The sequence below is a fragment of the Sipha flava genome, unplaced genomic scaffold (genome assembly GCF_003268045.1).
Source record: "Sipha flava isolate LNK unplaced genomic scaffold, YSA_version1 131_pilon_pilon, whole genome shotgun sequence".
In the NCBI taxonomy this organism is placed as follows: domain Eukaryota; kingdom Metazoa; phylum Arthropoda; class Insecta; order Hemiptera; family Aphididae; genus Sipha; species Sipha flava.
In genome coordinates, this window is record NW_020271757.1 from 784,170 (window position 1) to 801,602 (window position 17,433).

Below are 17,433 nucleotides of genomic sequence, written 5' to 3' on the forward strand. Positions count from 1 at the left end.
GAGGGTGCCTACAATATTTTTGGACCCTATCTTAACAAAACATGTAGGTGTATTTAATAAATTATAATGTATAAACTATCAAATAGACATAACTTTATTTTTTTATCCAACATTGTAGTACACATAAGTCTCAATGAATATGTTTTCCTCGAACCTCGTATATTTTTCTCGGACAGCTTCGATTGTTTATGATTTGTGCTTTTGTAGTCAATCGTTGTATTTTCATAAGAAGTTTTTGCACGATCATTTAGAAAATCTAGTCTTATTTTTCCTATTACGAAACCTAATTAATCTTTTACCGAATATTTTAGAATGGACTAGCGTTTAAGTTGAGCAACATCGGTCGAAACTCGGGCCCCTCACTCCTACATTGCAGAGCTCCGTTTAGAACTTTTCGAGAGAGTGCTCGGGTACACCCGACACCCTCGCCGCCTATGGTGACGTCTTCACATGCCGGCCTCATCACCGTCATACCGTTGAACCGCAGCTCGTATAGTAGCGAACGACGCAGGTCCTAAATCGGTTGCTACATTTTTCGAGAAAGCTCGCAGCGCGGACCGCAAACACAATCTCCGCCGTCGGGGCCACCGGTCGGCCGCCTGAACCGAAGAAATCGCGGTCGTACGTGCGCAGTGCCGGGTGTAACACGCCGCAATCGATCGGGCGCGTGCGTTTTCGAAAATCTTCCGGTTAACGACGCGGGCGCACGTCGGCCAATCCTATACACGATTATTATTATTATTGTTACGTGTTCGGCCGTTCCGTACGATGCGCGAGCGCGCGCACTGCGGTCTGAGAACCGATCGATCTTCCGACGCACGGTAATGCGTGTAATAAATCGAACAGATCGTCCCCGGCGCTGCACGTACCTGTTATTATTATCATTATTACGACGACGACGACAAAGGGTAATTCGTTTCTGAGGTTTTTTCGATTCAATAAATCCAATTGCGGTGCGCCGCGCGGCTACGTGACCATTACACGGTATTTGACCGTCCGACTGTGTAGTGTTGTGTACACGCGCACACGACCGTCGTAACGTACGCGATAATATTTATCATTGCGCCGCTGCGGCCCGTACCGTCCACGGTGGTTTATCCCCGACGAGATGTTGCACGCGCGAAAATCGCGTTCACCGACCGCAGCGGTCGCGTGTTCCGGGCAAGCGATACCTCACGGCGGGCCCCGATCTCCGTATGTGCGGGTGAGAACAGGACGGCGGCAAGAGAACGAGCGGGGAACGGGCGGATGAAAAATAAATAATAAAGTAATGGTGTGTAGGTTTTTTTTTTTTTTTAATCATTTGAAACAATCATTTATTAACAAAGGAACAACAATAATATATTTAAAAACATTTGAATGAGTCAATTTAACAAATTTATTCATTGACGAAAAATAAATGATCGTTGTTTAGAATTGTAATTTACCTTATTTACATAATTTTTTTTTTTTACAAAATACAGTACAAAAAACTTAAGTATAATTTTAGTTTCGCGCATTTATAATATAGATATGTTTTAATATTATAATTAATACGTCCAACAACACTTTTACTTTTATTTAATATTACATTAATATTTAACAAATAATTCGTCCTAAAGACTCGCACAAAAAAGTCGTATAAAAAACTACAAAATAATGACTTAGGGATTAAATAACAGGAACATGTTTTTTTTTTGTTCGACACATTAATTAAATTAATAATACTTATAATTATAATTAACAACAACAAAACGATCACAACGCCTTAGAGATCATCACCCTGGCTCTAGTTTATAATAATGGGTATATATATATATATATAAAGATTGAGATTAGAATACATTTTTTTTTTTCAGTTGTCGAATTCTTTTTTTTTAACGGCCGAGAGAAAATTGGAGGTTAGGAAAAACAGAGATATTTATAGAGTAATAGACGTTTAAGTCTAATCGCTATTTTAAAAAACAAAATAGAGAGAGAGACAGTATTTGTGAGAGTATGTGGATGAGTATACAAATATGAGAGGGTCAAAAAAAAATGTACCGACAGATTCATCAAGAAGTCTACTTAAAAAAAAAATATCGTTATATATATATTTATATATATATATATATATATATAAATGTGTGTGTATATATATATATATATATATAATATAAATTAATAAACAGTCTAAACTTGTGTGGCAAAAGAGTGTTGGTCTAAAATCATCGATTTTACAGCCGCTCTTTCGTACTGAAGCTGCTGGTGTATGTTGCGATGATAATGGTGGTGAGCTTTGACGGGAGATACCTCGCTGAAACAGAACAAAGCGAATGGAAAACTTAATATACACATTTTCCAAATACTATAAAAGTACACGCTATAAGACGACGGTTAAATACAGCGGTGCGGTAGTTCGTTGGTGGAAGGCACTGGGCCGGTACGCTGTTATACGTCAAGTCACAGGTGGTTGATAAATGAAGTCCTCAACAATATATATTATTACCCCGTTGTCATTTTGCGCCAAGTCATCAACGCATTGAACGCTCTCGCCCGCCCGCTGTACCTTACACACGACTAGACGCATTGAATAATTGTATCTATCAAATACTCCTATTACCCATCTACCGATCCATCTACGTACTATATGCAAGGTATCAAGACATTCCGTTATCGTCGTCGCATTAAGACCTCACACACAACAAAACAATAACAATAACAATAATAATAAATCTCTCTTCTCGGTATTCCGATTGTGTGTATGACTCGTAGGTATACGTACCTAGCACGCGAGATTCACGAGTAAATACATAAACGCATTACTCGGTCCGAGGAACACGTACGTCAGTCATCGCGCGTATATTAAATAATAATAAAAGCCCATACGAAACATATTAATATAATATGCGTATGACTCGGAAGATTTTTGGGAATCCATCGAAATGTCGTTAAACGCAATAACATAGACGTGAAGTCAGTTCTGGTCGAATTTTTTTTCTCGTTTCCTCTCTCTACCGCCCCCGTATCGACGGCCGACTGGCACTCGATCTTCTCCGAACCGCAGAACATAAATTATATACTAAGTGTACCGCGCGGAGGGATCGGTCACATCGTTATCATTGCGTATAAAATATAGATATGCTTACTTGGTGTTGTTGCATTGGTTCACGGCCGAGTCGACCGATATGACGGATATCCTGCGGTCCAACGCGTTGGCGGCAGCCACGGTGTCCTGTTCCTTGAACGACATGCGGTTCTGCCGGTCGGTGTTGAGCAACTTTTGCCTCTGAAGCGACGACGACGATTGGGCCGGCGTCAGCGACGGCTGCTGATGCTGCTGCTGCTGCATCATTTTATTTGACGCGGCGAAGCACAGCGGCTCGGAGTAGACGTTCTCGCGGGCAGCGGGTGGCAGCGGGTCCCACGAGTTCCTGATGACGTGCGGGTCGCCCAGCTTGGCCACGCTGTGTATGGAGTTCTGTTCATTTTGGATTCTCGCGTTCTCGTCGGCTTTCTTTTGGTCTCTGCGCCGGCGGTTCTTCATGCACAGCACCACCACGATGGCGGCCAACACAGCCACGGGCACGGACACGGACAGTACGACCATGAGCACGCCGTTGACGGACGCCTGTACCATCTCGGGCTGGTCTTGCACCGACACGTGCTTGGACCGGTCACCCAACGTCGTCGGCCATTCTTCTGTGCAGTTGGAGCCCGAGTAACCGGCCGAGCATTCGCACTTGAAACCGTTGCCACCGCTGCCGGTCGCCGTTACGCATGTGCCTCCGTTGGCGCACGGCGAGGACACGCACTCGTTCACGTACCGACTGCAGTCCTTGCCCCCGAATCCGGGACGGCAGCTGCACCGGAAATCGTTTTTCAGATTCTCGCATGAACCACCGTTGGCGCACGGCTTGGCCACACAATAATCCACCTCGCTGCGGCACAGGTCACCGACGTAGCCGGGCACGCACTGGCAACGGAAACCGTCCGCCTGGACCTGACACGTACCACCGTTCTGGCACGGGTTCTTTTGGCAGTGGTCGGCCAGGTGGCAGTGGGCGCCGGCGAATCCGGGAGCGCACTTGCACGTGTAACTGGAACTGTCTTTGCTCGGCACGCAGGTCGCGCCGTTCCGGCACGGGTCCGGCTGGCAGTGATTGATAGCCTGGTGGCAGGTCGGCCCGGAGAAGCCCATGGGGCAATGGCACACGTACCCGTTGTTGTTGCTACCGGTGCCGTTATTGTTCTTGCCATTCACGCAAGTGCCGCCGTTGCCGCACGGTGAACTGGCACAAGCCGGTTGCGTGGACGTCTCGCATCGAACGCCTTTCCATTGGCTGGGGCACGAACAGCTGGGTACAGCGCCATTTTTCTGCGGAAACACAACGTTAAGCCCGTCGATTAGCATACGACCGAACGAGAGAAACGCAATCGTACGCGCAAAATGAATTACCACGGGAAGATATAGTGGTAGTTGGGGAGGGGATTTAAATGTATACTAGCCATGATCAAAAATATAATTAATTAAAACATATTTTTAAACGCGGTGCAACCCGCGAAACGATTTAATCTTAAACGGGTGCCTTTTAAACGATAACCCTACCTCATTATCTTGGTCGGGATCAGCCCTGGGGGTAAATACGATTTATACAATATAATAGTTATCCTATGACGTAATACTTACTTTGCATGTCCCGCCGTTAAGGCAAGTCAACCCTGTGGTACAGTCCAGTCCTGGTTTGTTTGACAATCCCAGGTCCACGTTGCACTCAGGTCCCGAGAAACCTGGTGGACACGAGCACGTGTACAGTCCCTGGCCCGTGTTGAAGCACGTCCCGCCATTCTTGCACGGTGCGTGATTTGTGCAATAGTTCAAATCTTGGTTGCAGAACATGCCTCCCCATCCTTCTTTGCACAGGCACTGCCACGGTTTTTGACAATAACCGTTCACGCAACCCGGGTATATTTGACACTGATCGCATCTTTCACCGGTCCAGCCCAAGTGACATCTGCACGGAAAGGGAAAAACAAACACATTGGTTTTAGTAAATTGCTTTCGACGAATCATTTCCGTTGCATTATTTAGCGGTTATATGAGTAAGAACCTAAGAGGAGAGTACAGTGTACGTGAGCAATAGGAAATAACATTTTATATTAGGTATATATTCTCGGGCGCTGATTGAATCAGATAAATAGCCGCAGCACGATCAATCCATAAATAAACAACAGGAATAAGTGTATATGATGATGAAGATGACGATGATGATGTTGATGATGACCGGTTATGTGGGAGAGGTGCTGGGGTTAAGGTCGTCGGATATAGATGGCCGTGAACCAGTCGGAGACTTTTAATTACCGACACGAAATAAAAAATATAGGTATAGGTACATATATATGAAGGAAAAAAGAAGGCATAAAGAAGACTTATGGACTCGTATTTATATAAAAGGTTGGTATATCTATGTATTTATACTCACTGGCAGGTTCCTGGAGTCATGCACGTTCCTTTTTTCTCGTCGCAGCCAGGTGCGCAAATCGCTGTAAAAAAAAAAAAATTCAAAACATTTTTTTTTCATATAGTAATTCACAGCGTTGTATATACATATATATTTCATTTTGAGCTTTATTCAATTTTTCGAGACGGGAATGGCGAAACCGGAACATGGCAGATGTTGCTCGATGTAAGGGGCTCGGACGGTTTTTCAGTGTGCGTGTGTATGTGTGTGCAAATGAACGAGTATGAGTGTACAACACTGCTGCCATAGTAGGGGGGGACACAAGTGGTCGCGCGCGTTTTGCAGCTGCCACCCTGCGCCAATGGGTTTTTGTTGTTATGTCAGAATACACCCAGTGCGCGCGAGTGTGTGCGGACACTATTGTTCCCCGCTGGGAAAACGCACAGCACATCGTACAATTGCAGCGATGGAAAATTAAAAAGTAAAATAAAAAATTTCGAATAATAAAAAAAACCTATGGTAGCTACGGCCAAGAATGTCGGCGGCTACGATGGCGATGGGGGTAAACGCCCGCGACTTAATGCGATTTTCGTGACTAGTCGGAAGGAATTTTTTATTATTATTATTATTTTTATGTATCTCTGTTTGCTGATCTTATTTTGAAACATTAAAATAAGATCTTATTTTGAAACATTATGAATGACGACAAATTGCACGGGTTCTGAAACATAATTATTCTCTTGTGGGATCCACCGCCGACGCCACTGTCTCGCGCGAGAGAAAAATGCAATACATATATGTACGCGAGTATGAACATATATAAATATATAGTGCATGTACACATAAATATATAAAATAAGGAAGGAATCGAAGATGGAGAGAGAAGAAAAAAGAGGAAAGAGGAAAAAACCAGTAACTGGATATATAAAAACAATGGCGTTTAATAATCGTTCGTATAAACGGTTCTAGAGGTCGGATGGTGGCGGGGCAGGAGAAGCGATCGGGACCGACATCAACGGCTGCGGCGGGTAACCGATACCCACCGTGTAATTACAGGCTATCTCCACTCGTCTTTGCGTGTATGTGTGTGTGTGTGTGTATGATTATTGTGTCACCGGTTAAGAACTCGTGTGCGGCGACGGCGATAGTCCAGTGGTCGGTAATCAACCATGATCGTTTCGGCCGATGATGAGAACGAAATTTTCAAAATTCGCACGGAACGGCGATATTTTAATAAACTCGAGTGGAAATGTGTATAATAAATTACACTATGTACTTGGTGAATAAATTAGAACGTACTGTGTATTCGTTGATCAATAAATGCACACAAAAAGGAGAGACCTAACACCGCGGCGCGGTTATCGGCTCGTTTATCGGCTCTCGCCCTCGAGCGGTGGGTCTGAACGCGATACATAAATAAAAAAATAAAAAAAATCATGCGAAGAGCGGACCGCAGTCCAGGAGCAACCCGGTTTTCCGTCGCGACCTCTTCGAGGAGTCGTAAAACACGACCGAAATACGCTCGTAAAACTCTCTCGCACGCGCGTCCTACCGAATAATATCATCACTGCCGTCATCATCGTCGTCGTCGTCGGGGGCAGCGGTGATTTATTAACGTTGCACATAAATAATACATTTTTAACGTACATTTTTATATTAATAATGTATTCCGTACGTGTGTGTATGAAATGAGAAAAAACTGTCGCGCGCGATGTGAGTCATGTGCGCGCAGTGCGGACGTACGGTATTTTTTTTTTTTATTTATTTATTTTTTTTTTATTCGTGTGTAAAACAAAAGGAGCATATAAAGAGATTGTGATCGGCGGCGAGGTATGTATGCCGGTCAGTCGCCACGGTCGCCGTTTGGGAATCACTGAGCGCATAACAACCTGACAGGCACACACGGCGCGCGAGAGAAGCCCATAGCTATGGAACGAACGTTACCGTGGGAACCTGGAGGACTACCGGAGCGGCGGCGGCGGCGGCGTGTCCGAGAGACGGAACCACTGCCTGTGCACAAAAGGACAGGCAAGGCAACGACGGCGGTGGCGGCGACGACTACTACTACTACTACTACTACTACTACTACTACTATGATGACTACTACTACTACTACTACTACGAGACTCTGCGCGGACGACGCGACGGAAGGTTGACCGGAGCTGTACGGCGGCGGCCCGTCGCCCGTCCGACCACGGAGAAGACCACTCATCATAGTCATCGTACACACCGATAAATTATATACATAATTTATATAATAATAAAACACACCATCGGTCGGGCACAGTTAATTTTACAATTTTCCTCCTTTTATATTACATAGATACACATTCGTATTACAATTATTATTATTATTACTATTATCATCATGGCCGACCGCGAGCGGGGTACAAACCTATTATCTCGTTATTATTATTGGACACACGTATTATAAAATGTACGTATTAAAAGAGATTGGTGCCTAAATTATACATATACGTATATGAAGCAGGCAAAACAATGAAATCTTCCGTAATCATTTTTTCCTTTTTTATAATTAGTCACTCCCCGAAATTTTAATTTCAAAACCGAAAAATACAACTACGGGTTCTTAAAACCGTATACGTGCACCGCGAGAAGGGTTGAACACGCCTTCCATATACGCAACAAAAACACATTCTTTACGCACTACGCGCATAACGCTTTTGTTCAATCGTAATTGTTGTTACCTTTGCTGCAATAGCTTCCCGTCCAGCCGGGCATGCAGATCATATCGCCGTCATCTGAACACAAGTAATGTCCAAAATTGTCATCTCTGGGACGGCAGAATTTCGCACACCCATCGCCGTGATAGTTATCCTCGCACCGGACCCTGTGCTCGTACACGAGCCGCGACCGGACGCCGCCGGTCGATCCAGCGTACTCCTGCTGTACCCATCCGTCACTGAGTTTTAGGAACCGTTGGTCCGTGATCCGCGTGATTAGCGCTGATCCGTTAGTCGTTCCTGGTAAAGCGTGAAAAAAAAAAACGAATTAATAATCGTAAAAAAAAAATTAATATTAAAAAAAAAAAAACAATGTGTCGTATACGTTGCAAGTATTCGGTTCTCATATACGCGTATACACGCGCACACACGCGTATGTGAATGTGTACGCGAACGCATGCGTGCGAGTGTGTATACACACGAAGAACAGGAGGCGCCGGCGGACGAACGCGGCAGACACGTCGGCAGAGGCACCGTGGGAGAATAAGACGGTCACCCACCGCCCAACAATTGGTCACACATACACACACACGCGCGCGCGCGCGCGCGCACACACACACACACACACACACACACACACACTTACACACCGTTTGAATGCTACGTGCCTACCGTTTTCTTCGGCCGTTTCTAACGTCCGAATAAAATGGAATAATAATAAAAATAACAATAATAATAGTTAAGAGCCAATACACAACAAAGTGATTTCGTCGTCTCTCCACCGACAACGCACCAATAAGCCACGCAGTGACCGCCACGGGTATTCATTCGTCTACGTACGCACTACTATGCACGTCGTGTACGTATGTATGTATATATGTAATGATAATGGAAATATTTCAAAAATGTGTTGGTGACTGTTTCGACGTTTTATTTTCGGTAAACGTTTCCGGGCTGGAATCCCTATTATTTTCATCAATTTTCTTCGTAATCCGTGACAAGATTATTTCTGGACGTGTATACACACACACACACCACAATATATTAAACAGGGATGAGACGATGACTGTCGACTTCCCCACGAGTTTGGCTCGGAATCAAAAACGAAATAAGGAAGGGAAAATATCTGTTATAAAATATATCGAGAGGGGCGGCGAATGATCGCAGTGCAACGGGGGTGGGAAGGGCGCGACGGCCGATGGGAGAGAAGGCAGTAGCAACAGCAGCAGGGAGAGAAAGAAAAGAATTCCTGACGTCTGGTCCGGATTTTATTCAACAAAAGCGTTGAAATTTATGCGCTTCGCGATTACCCCCGCCACACCACCGCAGGTCATCACTGTCGTCGCGAAGAACACGATATGCATTTTTTTTTTTGTTCAACCACACAAATCACAAAAGAATATGGTAACGCATACGTAGCGTACGCAAGATGAATTTTAAGAATTGTACACCCTTTTTAATTTTATCCGATATTTGCGGGAACTCCGTTTCGAGAGGCAAAACGATTTATTCTCATGATTTTATTATTAATTTTTTTTTTTTAAAAAAATCCAAGGAATTATAGTAACGCGACTTTAAGACAGAGGCAACATCCCCACCTATACTACCGACGAGTGATTGTCGGTGTTTTTTTTTACCGCCGAGCAAACAAAGATAAAGTATATTACTCAATCGTAAAACATTTTAACATTTATTTTTTTAAATAAATATTGGTACACAAATACGATCTTATCGAGGGTATGATTTAATACTCAAAACGTTACTTTGGAGTTACGTCACTAAAGGCATAATACATGCATCATTATAGATTTCGGAAATATAATGTACAATTGAAATAATTTGTTCACATTTATCATAACATGGAATAATATATTACTATTATAACCAACGTTCTATAATTAATAAAACAACCAGACCGAACCGGAAATAAGAAGGTAATTAAGACATTGAAATTCAAGAGAGGAGGTTGTGTCAAATCTTTATTGTTGTGTGCTTACAACTCTTCGGTTTAATATGTTGGTAAATTTTATGAATGGAACACTGTTCAAGGTCGCTAATAGCCGATTTTACTACGTAGAAGTCGTGGGAAAACGGATACCAAACAGGTGTTGTTTGTGACTTAGAAGGGTAGGACACATTTCGAGGGCGTGCGCATATAGGGTTTCTAGGTATAACGATTCTGGACGACCCTACTGACTCAGAAACATAATATTTTTTTCCGATACTTCAGGCCCGACGTTTACCTAGTATACGAGAGACCCAAATGTATGCATGAGAAAATATAAATAATCGTGTATTTGAAAACTAAATTATGTTATTATTACCTGAATTTCTTGCTGACGATGGTTCATGCCATGCTTCTACAATTAGTGAAAATGTACCCTGTAACAAAAAAATAAAATAAAATTAACACAGACATTTTAAAATATTTTTTAGTTGAAGATTATTGATGTTAGTATTATTATTCAGCCTCGTTGAAATAATTTAGCATATACATAGTATTATTATTATCACGAATTAACATCAGTGTGTGGTTTCGATGAATCCAATACAGTAAATTATGCAAATAAAAAAATCTTAGTAATTTATCGTGTTGCTTCAAAGAATAGCCCGCATACAATAATATTGTTTGTGTATCTAGTTTTGATCGTGTAAACTGTTAACAGAATACAATCGTTGGTTTAACGTGTATGCGCGTTGGTGCACTATATATATATATATATATGACGACCATTAAAATAAAAATAAAAAGTATAATAATACAAATATAAAAAAATAGTGGGCTATTTGAAGAAGTATTGAAATAACTATTGTGATTCTAAGGTTTGTTTCGGGACAATAAAAATAACGAAGAAACCTATCCTTCCTCATATATACATTGACAAGCAGTCAGGTAAAGGAGATCCTAATAATAATAATTCCAATAATGAAAAGATCGATTAAATTTTTTTCTTCTGTTCAACACACGCCCATGCGGCCGCAATTATTTTAACAATCGGATACCCTCTAATTGCCACTTGTGTGACAGGTAATCTCGAAATATTTTTGAACCAATTAAAATATCCACCTGTAGAGATGACTTTCAAAGAAGGAAAAATAGCGCCAACAGATCAGATATATTATAGTAAAGAACTTGAACTAATTTTCCATGATTGCATTTTTATTATTATAATTTTTACGACCAAGTGTTATGATGAAGCTCAAGGCAGCATTGCAGCAAATTTGAATTAGTGCCATATGGGAGATGATGCGTAAGCCTATTGATTGTGTTACAACATCCCTTCCAGCATTCAACTCCCAGTGGAAATCGGTCAGCATCCATCGAACCAAAATGGACCGCAATACCGGAGTGTATTATTCCCAAGTGAACATGAGTCACAAGTAATCCGCTAAAGCTCTCAAGCTTTAAATGCGGCGTATACACATTAAATCGTTTAATCGAATGAAAAATCGTGATTTTAACGAGTAGGCGTTCCAAGGAGAGCCACTAATTTTCTAGCATGAAATAAAACCAGTTTTAATCAATAGTGCGTGATAAGATCTAATTAAAAAAATCAAACGTATACGTATAAATTATATACATATAAGTATAAAAAATAAAACGGGAGCGATTTTAACATAATATTTGAAACTGGTATTTATGACATCAAAATACACGAAAGACGGTTTGTGTTCCTAGTGGAGGTTTAGGACCTTCAAGGAATATATAAGAAAGAAAAAAATCTCCCATAATTTTACCAATTCTGACAGGTTTTGATTTCACACTCCCTAGGTATCCGCATCAAATCGTTGCGCATACACCTCATAAAGGGTTTTTTTTTTTGAGAATTTTTGAAGGTTAAGGTCCCTCGCCGGGGCCGCCCTAACGGTAAAACGGTCCACACCGGGGCGGATTTATTATCTTTTCCTGCTACCCCTGTACAATAAGTATATATATTATGGGTACGCACAAAAGAAAGGCTTCTGAAAAAAACATATAAATACTAATCCGGCATGAACAGCGGATCCCCTACCGAAGGAGGAGGTCAACCCTTTTGTTGAAAAACAACAAATACACACACACACACACATTTACACATTGCAAACATGTACCTTATATATTTTATACGTACATACGTACGTTTTATATACGTATTACGTACAGCGTGTGCACCCATTTATCTTATCTTCGGTATGGGTTTCCTGTGGCGAGACGACGACGGCAACGGAGAAGGAAGCTAAGAAACCTCTTCCTCTATGTTATAGCGTATCGTCGTCGCAGTCGTTGTCTCGTGTTTGCGCGGAAACATGTACACATTATGTGCATTTGCGTCTGTGCGTACGTACACCATACAATAACTTTTATAATATGTACACGCACACACACAAGCAAGTACGTATGAAGTACGTAAGAATGGTAACGACGTATACGTATGCAGAAATATTATATATATATATATATATATATTGTATTAGGTTATGTATGACGACGACGACGAGGTAACTTACCGGCCATGTAAAATTGAAATGGAACGCTATCGGCGTGGCGTTGGCCGGTAACGTTAGGCTGTTCTCGCCGAGCACGGGAGTGACAACGTCACCGAACGTGCACGTGGAGTTCACATTTATGTTGGTCTCGTAATGTTTCAAGCACGCCCGGAACTTTGTCCGGCACGGCGTGCCGCACACGCCACCGCAGCACAGTCCTGAAGCTTCTCGGCCCAGCTCGTTACTGAACGATTTTATCCGCAGCTCGAACACGCCGTTACAACTGACCTGTGAAAACGAAAAAACATTATAATTAGTAACCGAACGAAGATCACGGAGAAGGGAATATAAAAAAAAAACTACGAAAATAAAACTATATATTGTAATAATAACCGATCGCGTGCAAGTCATACCTATGATGCGGTATCTATAGACATGTGCTCCCGAACGTTCGCGCAATCGTTTTTCACAATCGACGACGACGTTAACGCCCAACGGGTAAAAAACGGAATACTTGCGGTCCTTCGTACACGGGGAAAACGTTAACTCGCGCTGGACCCCGACGCGCATAGTAATATATTATAATAATGTATAAGTGTACGCGAGCTTTGACGCACGCGCGGCACTCCGGCGAACAACAGTGCGCGTTGCGTTGACAGGTGACGTTGACATTAGGACATAAAGGTCGTCTTCTCAAAGGACGTAACTCAAAACAATGGGTGAAAGCGAACTACCTAAATCGGAATGTTTACCGGAGGCGGTAGCAGCCGCTCGGGATAACGATGACTAGGGATCTCCGCCACCACCATCGCCGCCGCCCATGATAAGATTCGTCAGTCGACGATGGCTCATAAAGTCTTCATTTTTTTTTCCACACCTGGTACACGCGATGTACAATTAATTTTTTATCCTTTTAAAAAATCAACCAACACCGAAAGGTTATTTTCTTTGGAACACATAATATTATTGGGATTATTGGTTTTTTTTTTCCAGAAAAAGAAACCGTTCGTCATCTGTTATTATAATTTGTTGTTGCATATCTATATAATGTATTATTATAACGGCCCCATCGTCTCGGAAGCAAAAAGTTGTTCAACCGATGACTGTGCTCGGGACAAAACGGACGATCTACAACTACGGATAATGGCGACGATGATGATAATAATAAAATCGCGTCCAAAGAAAACGAATCATTCGAGAACACGCGATTTTTCTCCGTACACTATTGTATACGTATTGTGGAACAGCAGCAGCCGTAGCAACTCTCTCGCGACCCGTTGAAAAATTGTCATCGACATACCACGACCGACCGACCGACTGGTGCAATAATAATAATATAGTAGCCGCGGCGCTATCTTACAGAAGGTACTTTTTATGTGCCGTATTTCTTTTTGTACGTGCATATATATATATATATATATGTGTGTGTGTGTGTAATATGTGTGATTGTGTCGTAGGTACAACACGTCTATAATATAATCGAATACATGCACACACATACACGTTGGAAAACGACAACTGTATATATTTTCCGGTTCTAATAATATTTTATAAATATATATGTACTATTATTATTACTACTGTTGCTACAAGTGTTATTATTATTATTTTTTTTTTATTATTATTATATAGGTGTGTGAACATGTAATCGTAATTTATTATACATTTTATTGGTATTATATGTAGGACTAAAAAACCAGAAATTCCCTATACCGGCGAGTAAGGGATTTACTCGGGTTCGGGTAATTAACCACATAACAAATCGTGCACACGTTTTACGATTAAGAAAGAACTTGTTGCCTTTTCATTTAATGGATCATTAATTAATGGATCAAACACGAAACCAATTGTATTGCGGCTTAATTGAATGAATTATTATCATAAAAAAGTGATCGAGACACATTTCATACGTATAAATACATATAGATATTCGCAGCGTGGCGTTGACAGGGTAAATTATGATTTACTCGTTATAGTTATCAATTTTATTTTTTTTACGACACAATTTCTAGGTGTACAAATGGCCTACATAACCAGCACCACTAGATATTATATACTATTATGGTTAAGTTTTTTTTTTAACATCGTTATTATTTTTTCCTACAAATTTCATTGCGCCTAGTGTTTTATTTCTTTTTTGTCCGTTCATAATCGTCGTCTTCTCTCCTTGTTCTTTAAATTCTATATGATGACACATCTTATTCTCCCGACATGACATAGGTTAAAGACGAGTTACTGCATTTTATAAAAGTCATTCATTCCAAACAAAAAAACAATAATAACCAATGACTCAACACGTTTAAAGTTTCTTTTTAATAAAGTTAGGTAATGCGCTCATTGTTAGAACCACTCGTGTTTGTAAATATACCGAAATACGATTTTTTTCGACTTCTCTCTCCTTGTCCTCCGAACTGCGCGTGGTTGTTTCGAGTTTTGCAATAAACACCTCGCCGACCAACAGCGGACGGGTCCGAGCGGTAACAATAATAAACGACGACCGATGTGTTATACGTTAAAGTCAGCGAGTGACATCGGTGTGCGCGAAAATCACACTTGAATTGACGAAAATAATAATGTATTGATGACGATAGGTGGTGACCGGACGCCGCCCCCGCATTCCGATCGCGGCACGCGGATTTCCCAAACGAACGGTTCGGTCATGGAGAAAACGACAAAGAGATGCACATTTCGACGCGGAGCGGGTGAACGTGCACAATGTAACAATAATACGACATACATGGGGAACCTTGTTATCTCTGCGACTGATAAGTCAACGGTCTAAAACCCGTGTACAAACTAATAATAAACACCTAGTCACGACGATATATGCACACGACGTCAATCGGAAGAGAAATTATTAATTATTTATCTGACGAGACAAGAGGGGGAGGTAAGAAGAGGGAGCCGACACGGAGCGCGAAAAACATATAATTGGCGACACGCAGATAAGTCCGCTAACGTTGACGGCCAATAAAAAAAACGATAAAAAAAGTACCCGTCGAGTTCTTGTGTACTAATAATAGTAATAACTATCGACACGATACAAAGTCGTTATCATAGGCGCGTGCGAACGGACGAGGATTGTAAACAAAAAATAAAAATTAATATAAATTCACTCTCGATAACAACGAGAATAAAAACCACCGATCACTCTAAATAAAATAGAGCACAGCCCCGGAGGATTTCAACAGGCCTCTGTCGATGACGACTTTATGGGTGTACGCGGGCGAGCCCGTGAAATCATCAAAAGCGATATAATAGTTAAACGGAGAGCGCACCACACGTACACAATATCGGCGGTTATGATATAGACAGGGAGAGATATAAATAAAACGGGACGACGGCTACGTGGAGAAGAGTGGCGGTGGAAAACAAGAGATACGCGGCGCATGGGGAACGAACGTATATATGTCAGCGACCGTATTATTATTATTATCATCATCATTATTATTATTGAAAACCGGGTTATAGGTTTGTATTTATACATTTTTATAGACATACATACCGGGCGCCGTTTCGTTGATGTTGAACAGGAGGATTTTTAATGAATCGGTTGTCCGGCGGTTCGATCAGAATTATACGGATTCCACTGGGAGAGGAATTCGTAAACAGAAAATTTTTTTTTCTCTCGTACCCGCGTGTATCGTGGAAATGTACCGTAGCGCGCGGACATTATACCATTATAGTGTAATATATCAGCGGAGCAGCGGCAGCGGTGGTAACCGTTGTTTACGTGAGTTTTGGCATATATAACGAGGTGGGCGGAGGGGAAATAATAATAAGAATAATAATAACTAACAAGACTATACGCATATCAATTTATTTTCGTCACTTCCAACGAAGTGCGACGACAAATGGCGGAGTGGGACCCTCCTGACGAGCCCCGATCGTGTGTGAGGTCCTCTTCCCGTGGGAATATAATGTTACAACGGCAATGCACGCAAAATTGTGCACAATCAGACGGTTGTTGTTTTTTTCGTTTTCTACTTACATTTGTAACGACGAATCCGATGACGACGCAAACGATGCAATACAGATTACACCATCGGTAACGCATGGTGGACGCGCGCACCGCACTGATAGCGACGACGACGACGACGTGTGGAAAAATTATTTCGTTTTTATTCTTGGAACACGCGCGCGTGGTATATCCCGACTAGATGTTGTCTGGGACGCGGGTACGCGGTGGTACGCAACGCATCGCAAAACACTTAGCGCGTAAAAAAACAAAAGCTCTTAATACCGCGGCGGACACGGATCGGGTTTAGATAAACGGCAATTATTTCGTATTCGAATACTATAATCACGAAACCGGCGGGTAATCCGTGTAGTAACGATATGATAAAAATAAAACACACACTGTAGAATATTTTGTAAAACAAAAAAAAATTTTCACAACACGGACGAGAGAGTAATAATTCAAGTACACATTGTAGTAAAAAAAAAATTAATATATATATATTTTAATTAATTTTTTTTGTAATAATTTACACGTTACGAATAATAATAATTGTGATGATGTTCAATACCCGCCGCGCGATCACTGGCGAATAATTATATTTCTGTTTTGATATGTGAACGGGAAAAACGGATAAGAAAAAACTACGATAACGAACCACTACTGAACGACCGGGGAGCAGCAGAGACTCGCGCGCTATCGAACGGCCGTGGATCAACGACTGTGGCGGACTGACGTGACGATACCGGCCGACCCGGAGGATACGTTCTTGCGACGACCACGACGGCGGCGATGCGTGCGTGCGTTTCCAGTCTGCCGCCAGGTGTCGGCACCGTACGCCCATCCCCCCCGGGCACCAGGTGACACACACACATACGCACGCGCGCGACGCCGCCGCCGCTGC

The 17,433-nt window shown here is 42.0% G+C and overlaps 1 protein-coding gene across 1 annotated transcript; it reads right to left on the reverse strand.

Annotated features, from left to right (window-relative positions):
• Positions 1–1,529: 1,529 nt before the first annotated feature.
• Positions 1,530–17,281, reverse strand: LOC112694588 (neurogenic locus protein delta). Its single transcript, XM_025570107.1, has 8 exons — positions 16,563–17,281; positions 12,593–12,859; positions 10,429–10,486; positions 8,129–8,404; positions 5,442–5,502; positions 4,649–4,973; positions 3,108–4,336; positions 1,530–2,275 (listed from the first exon to the last, which is right to left on the reverse strand). Exons 1-8 carry the CDS (start codon positions 16,626–16,628, stop codon positions 2,152–2,154), a joined length of 2,406 nt encoding a protein of 801 aa, XP_025425892.1. The 5' UTR covers positions 16,629–17,281; the 3' UTR covers positions 1,530–2,151.
• Between the last annotated feature and the right edge of the window lie 152 nt (positions 17,282–17,433).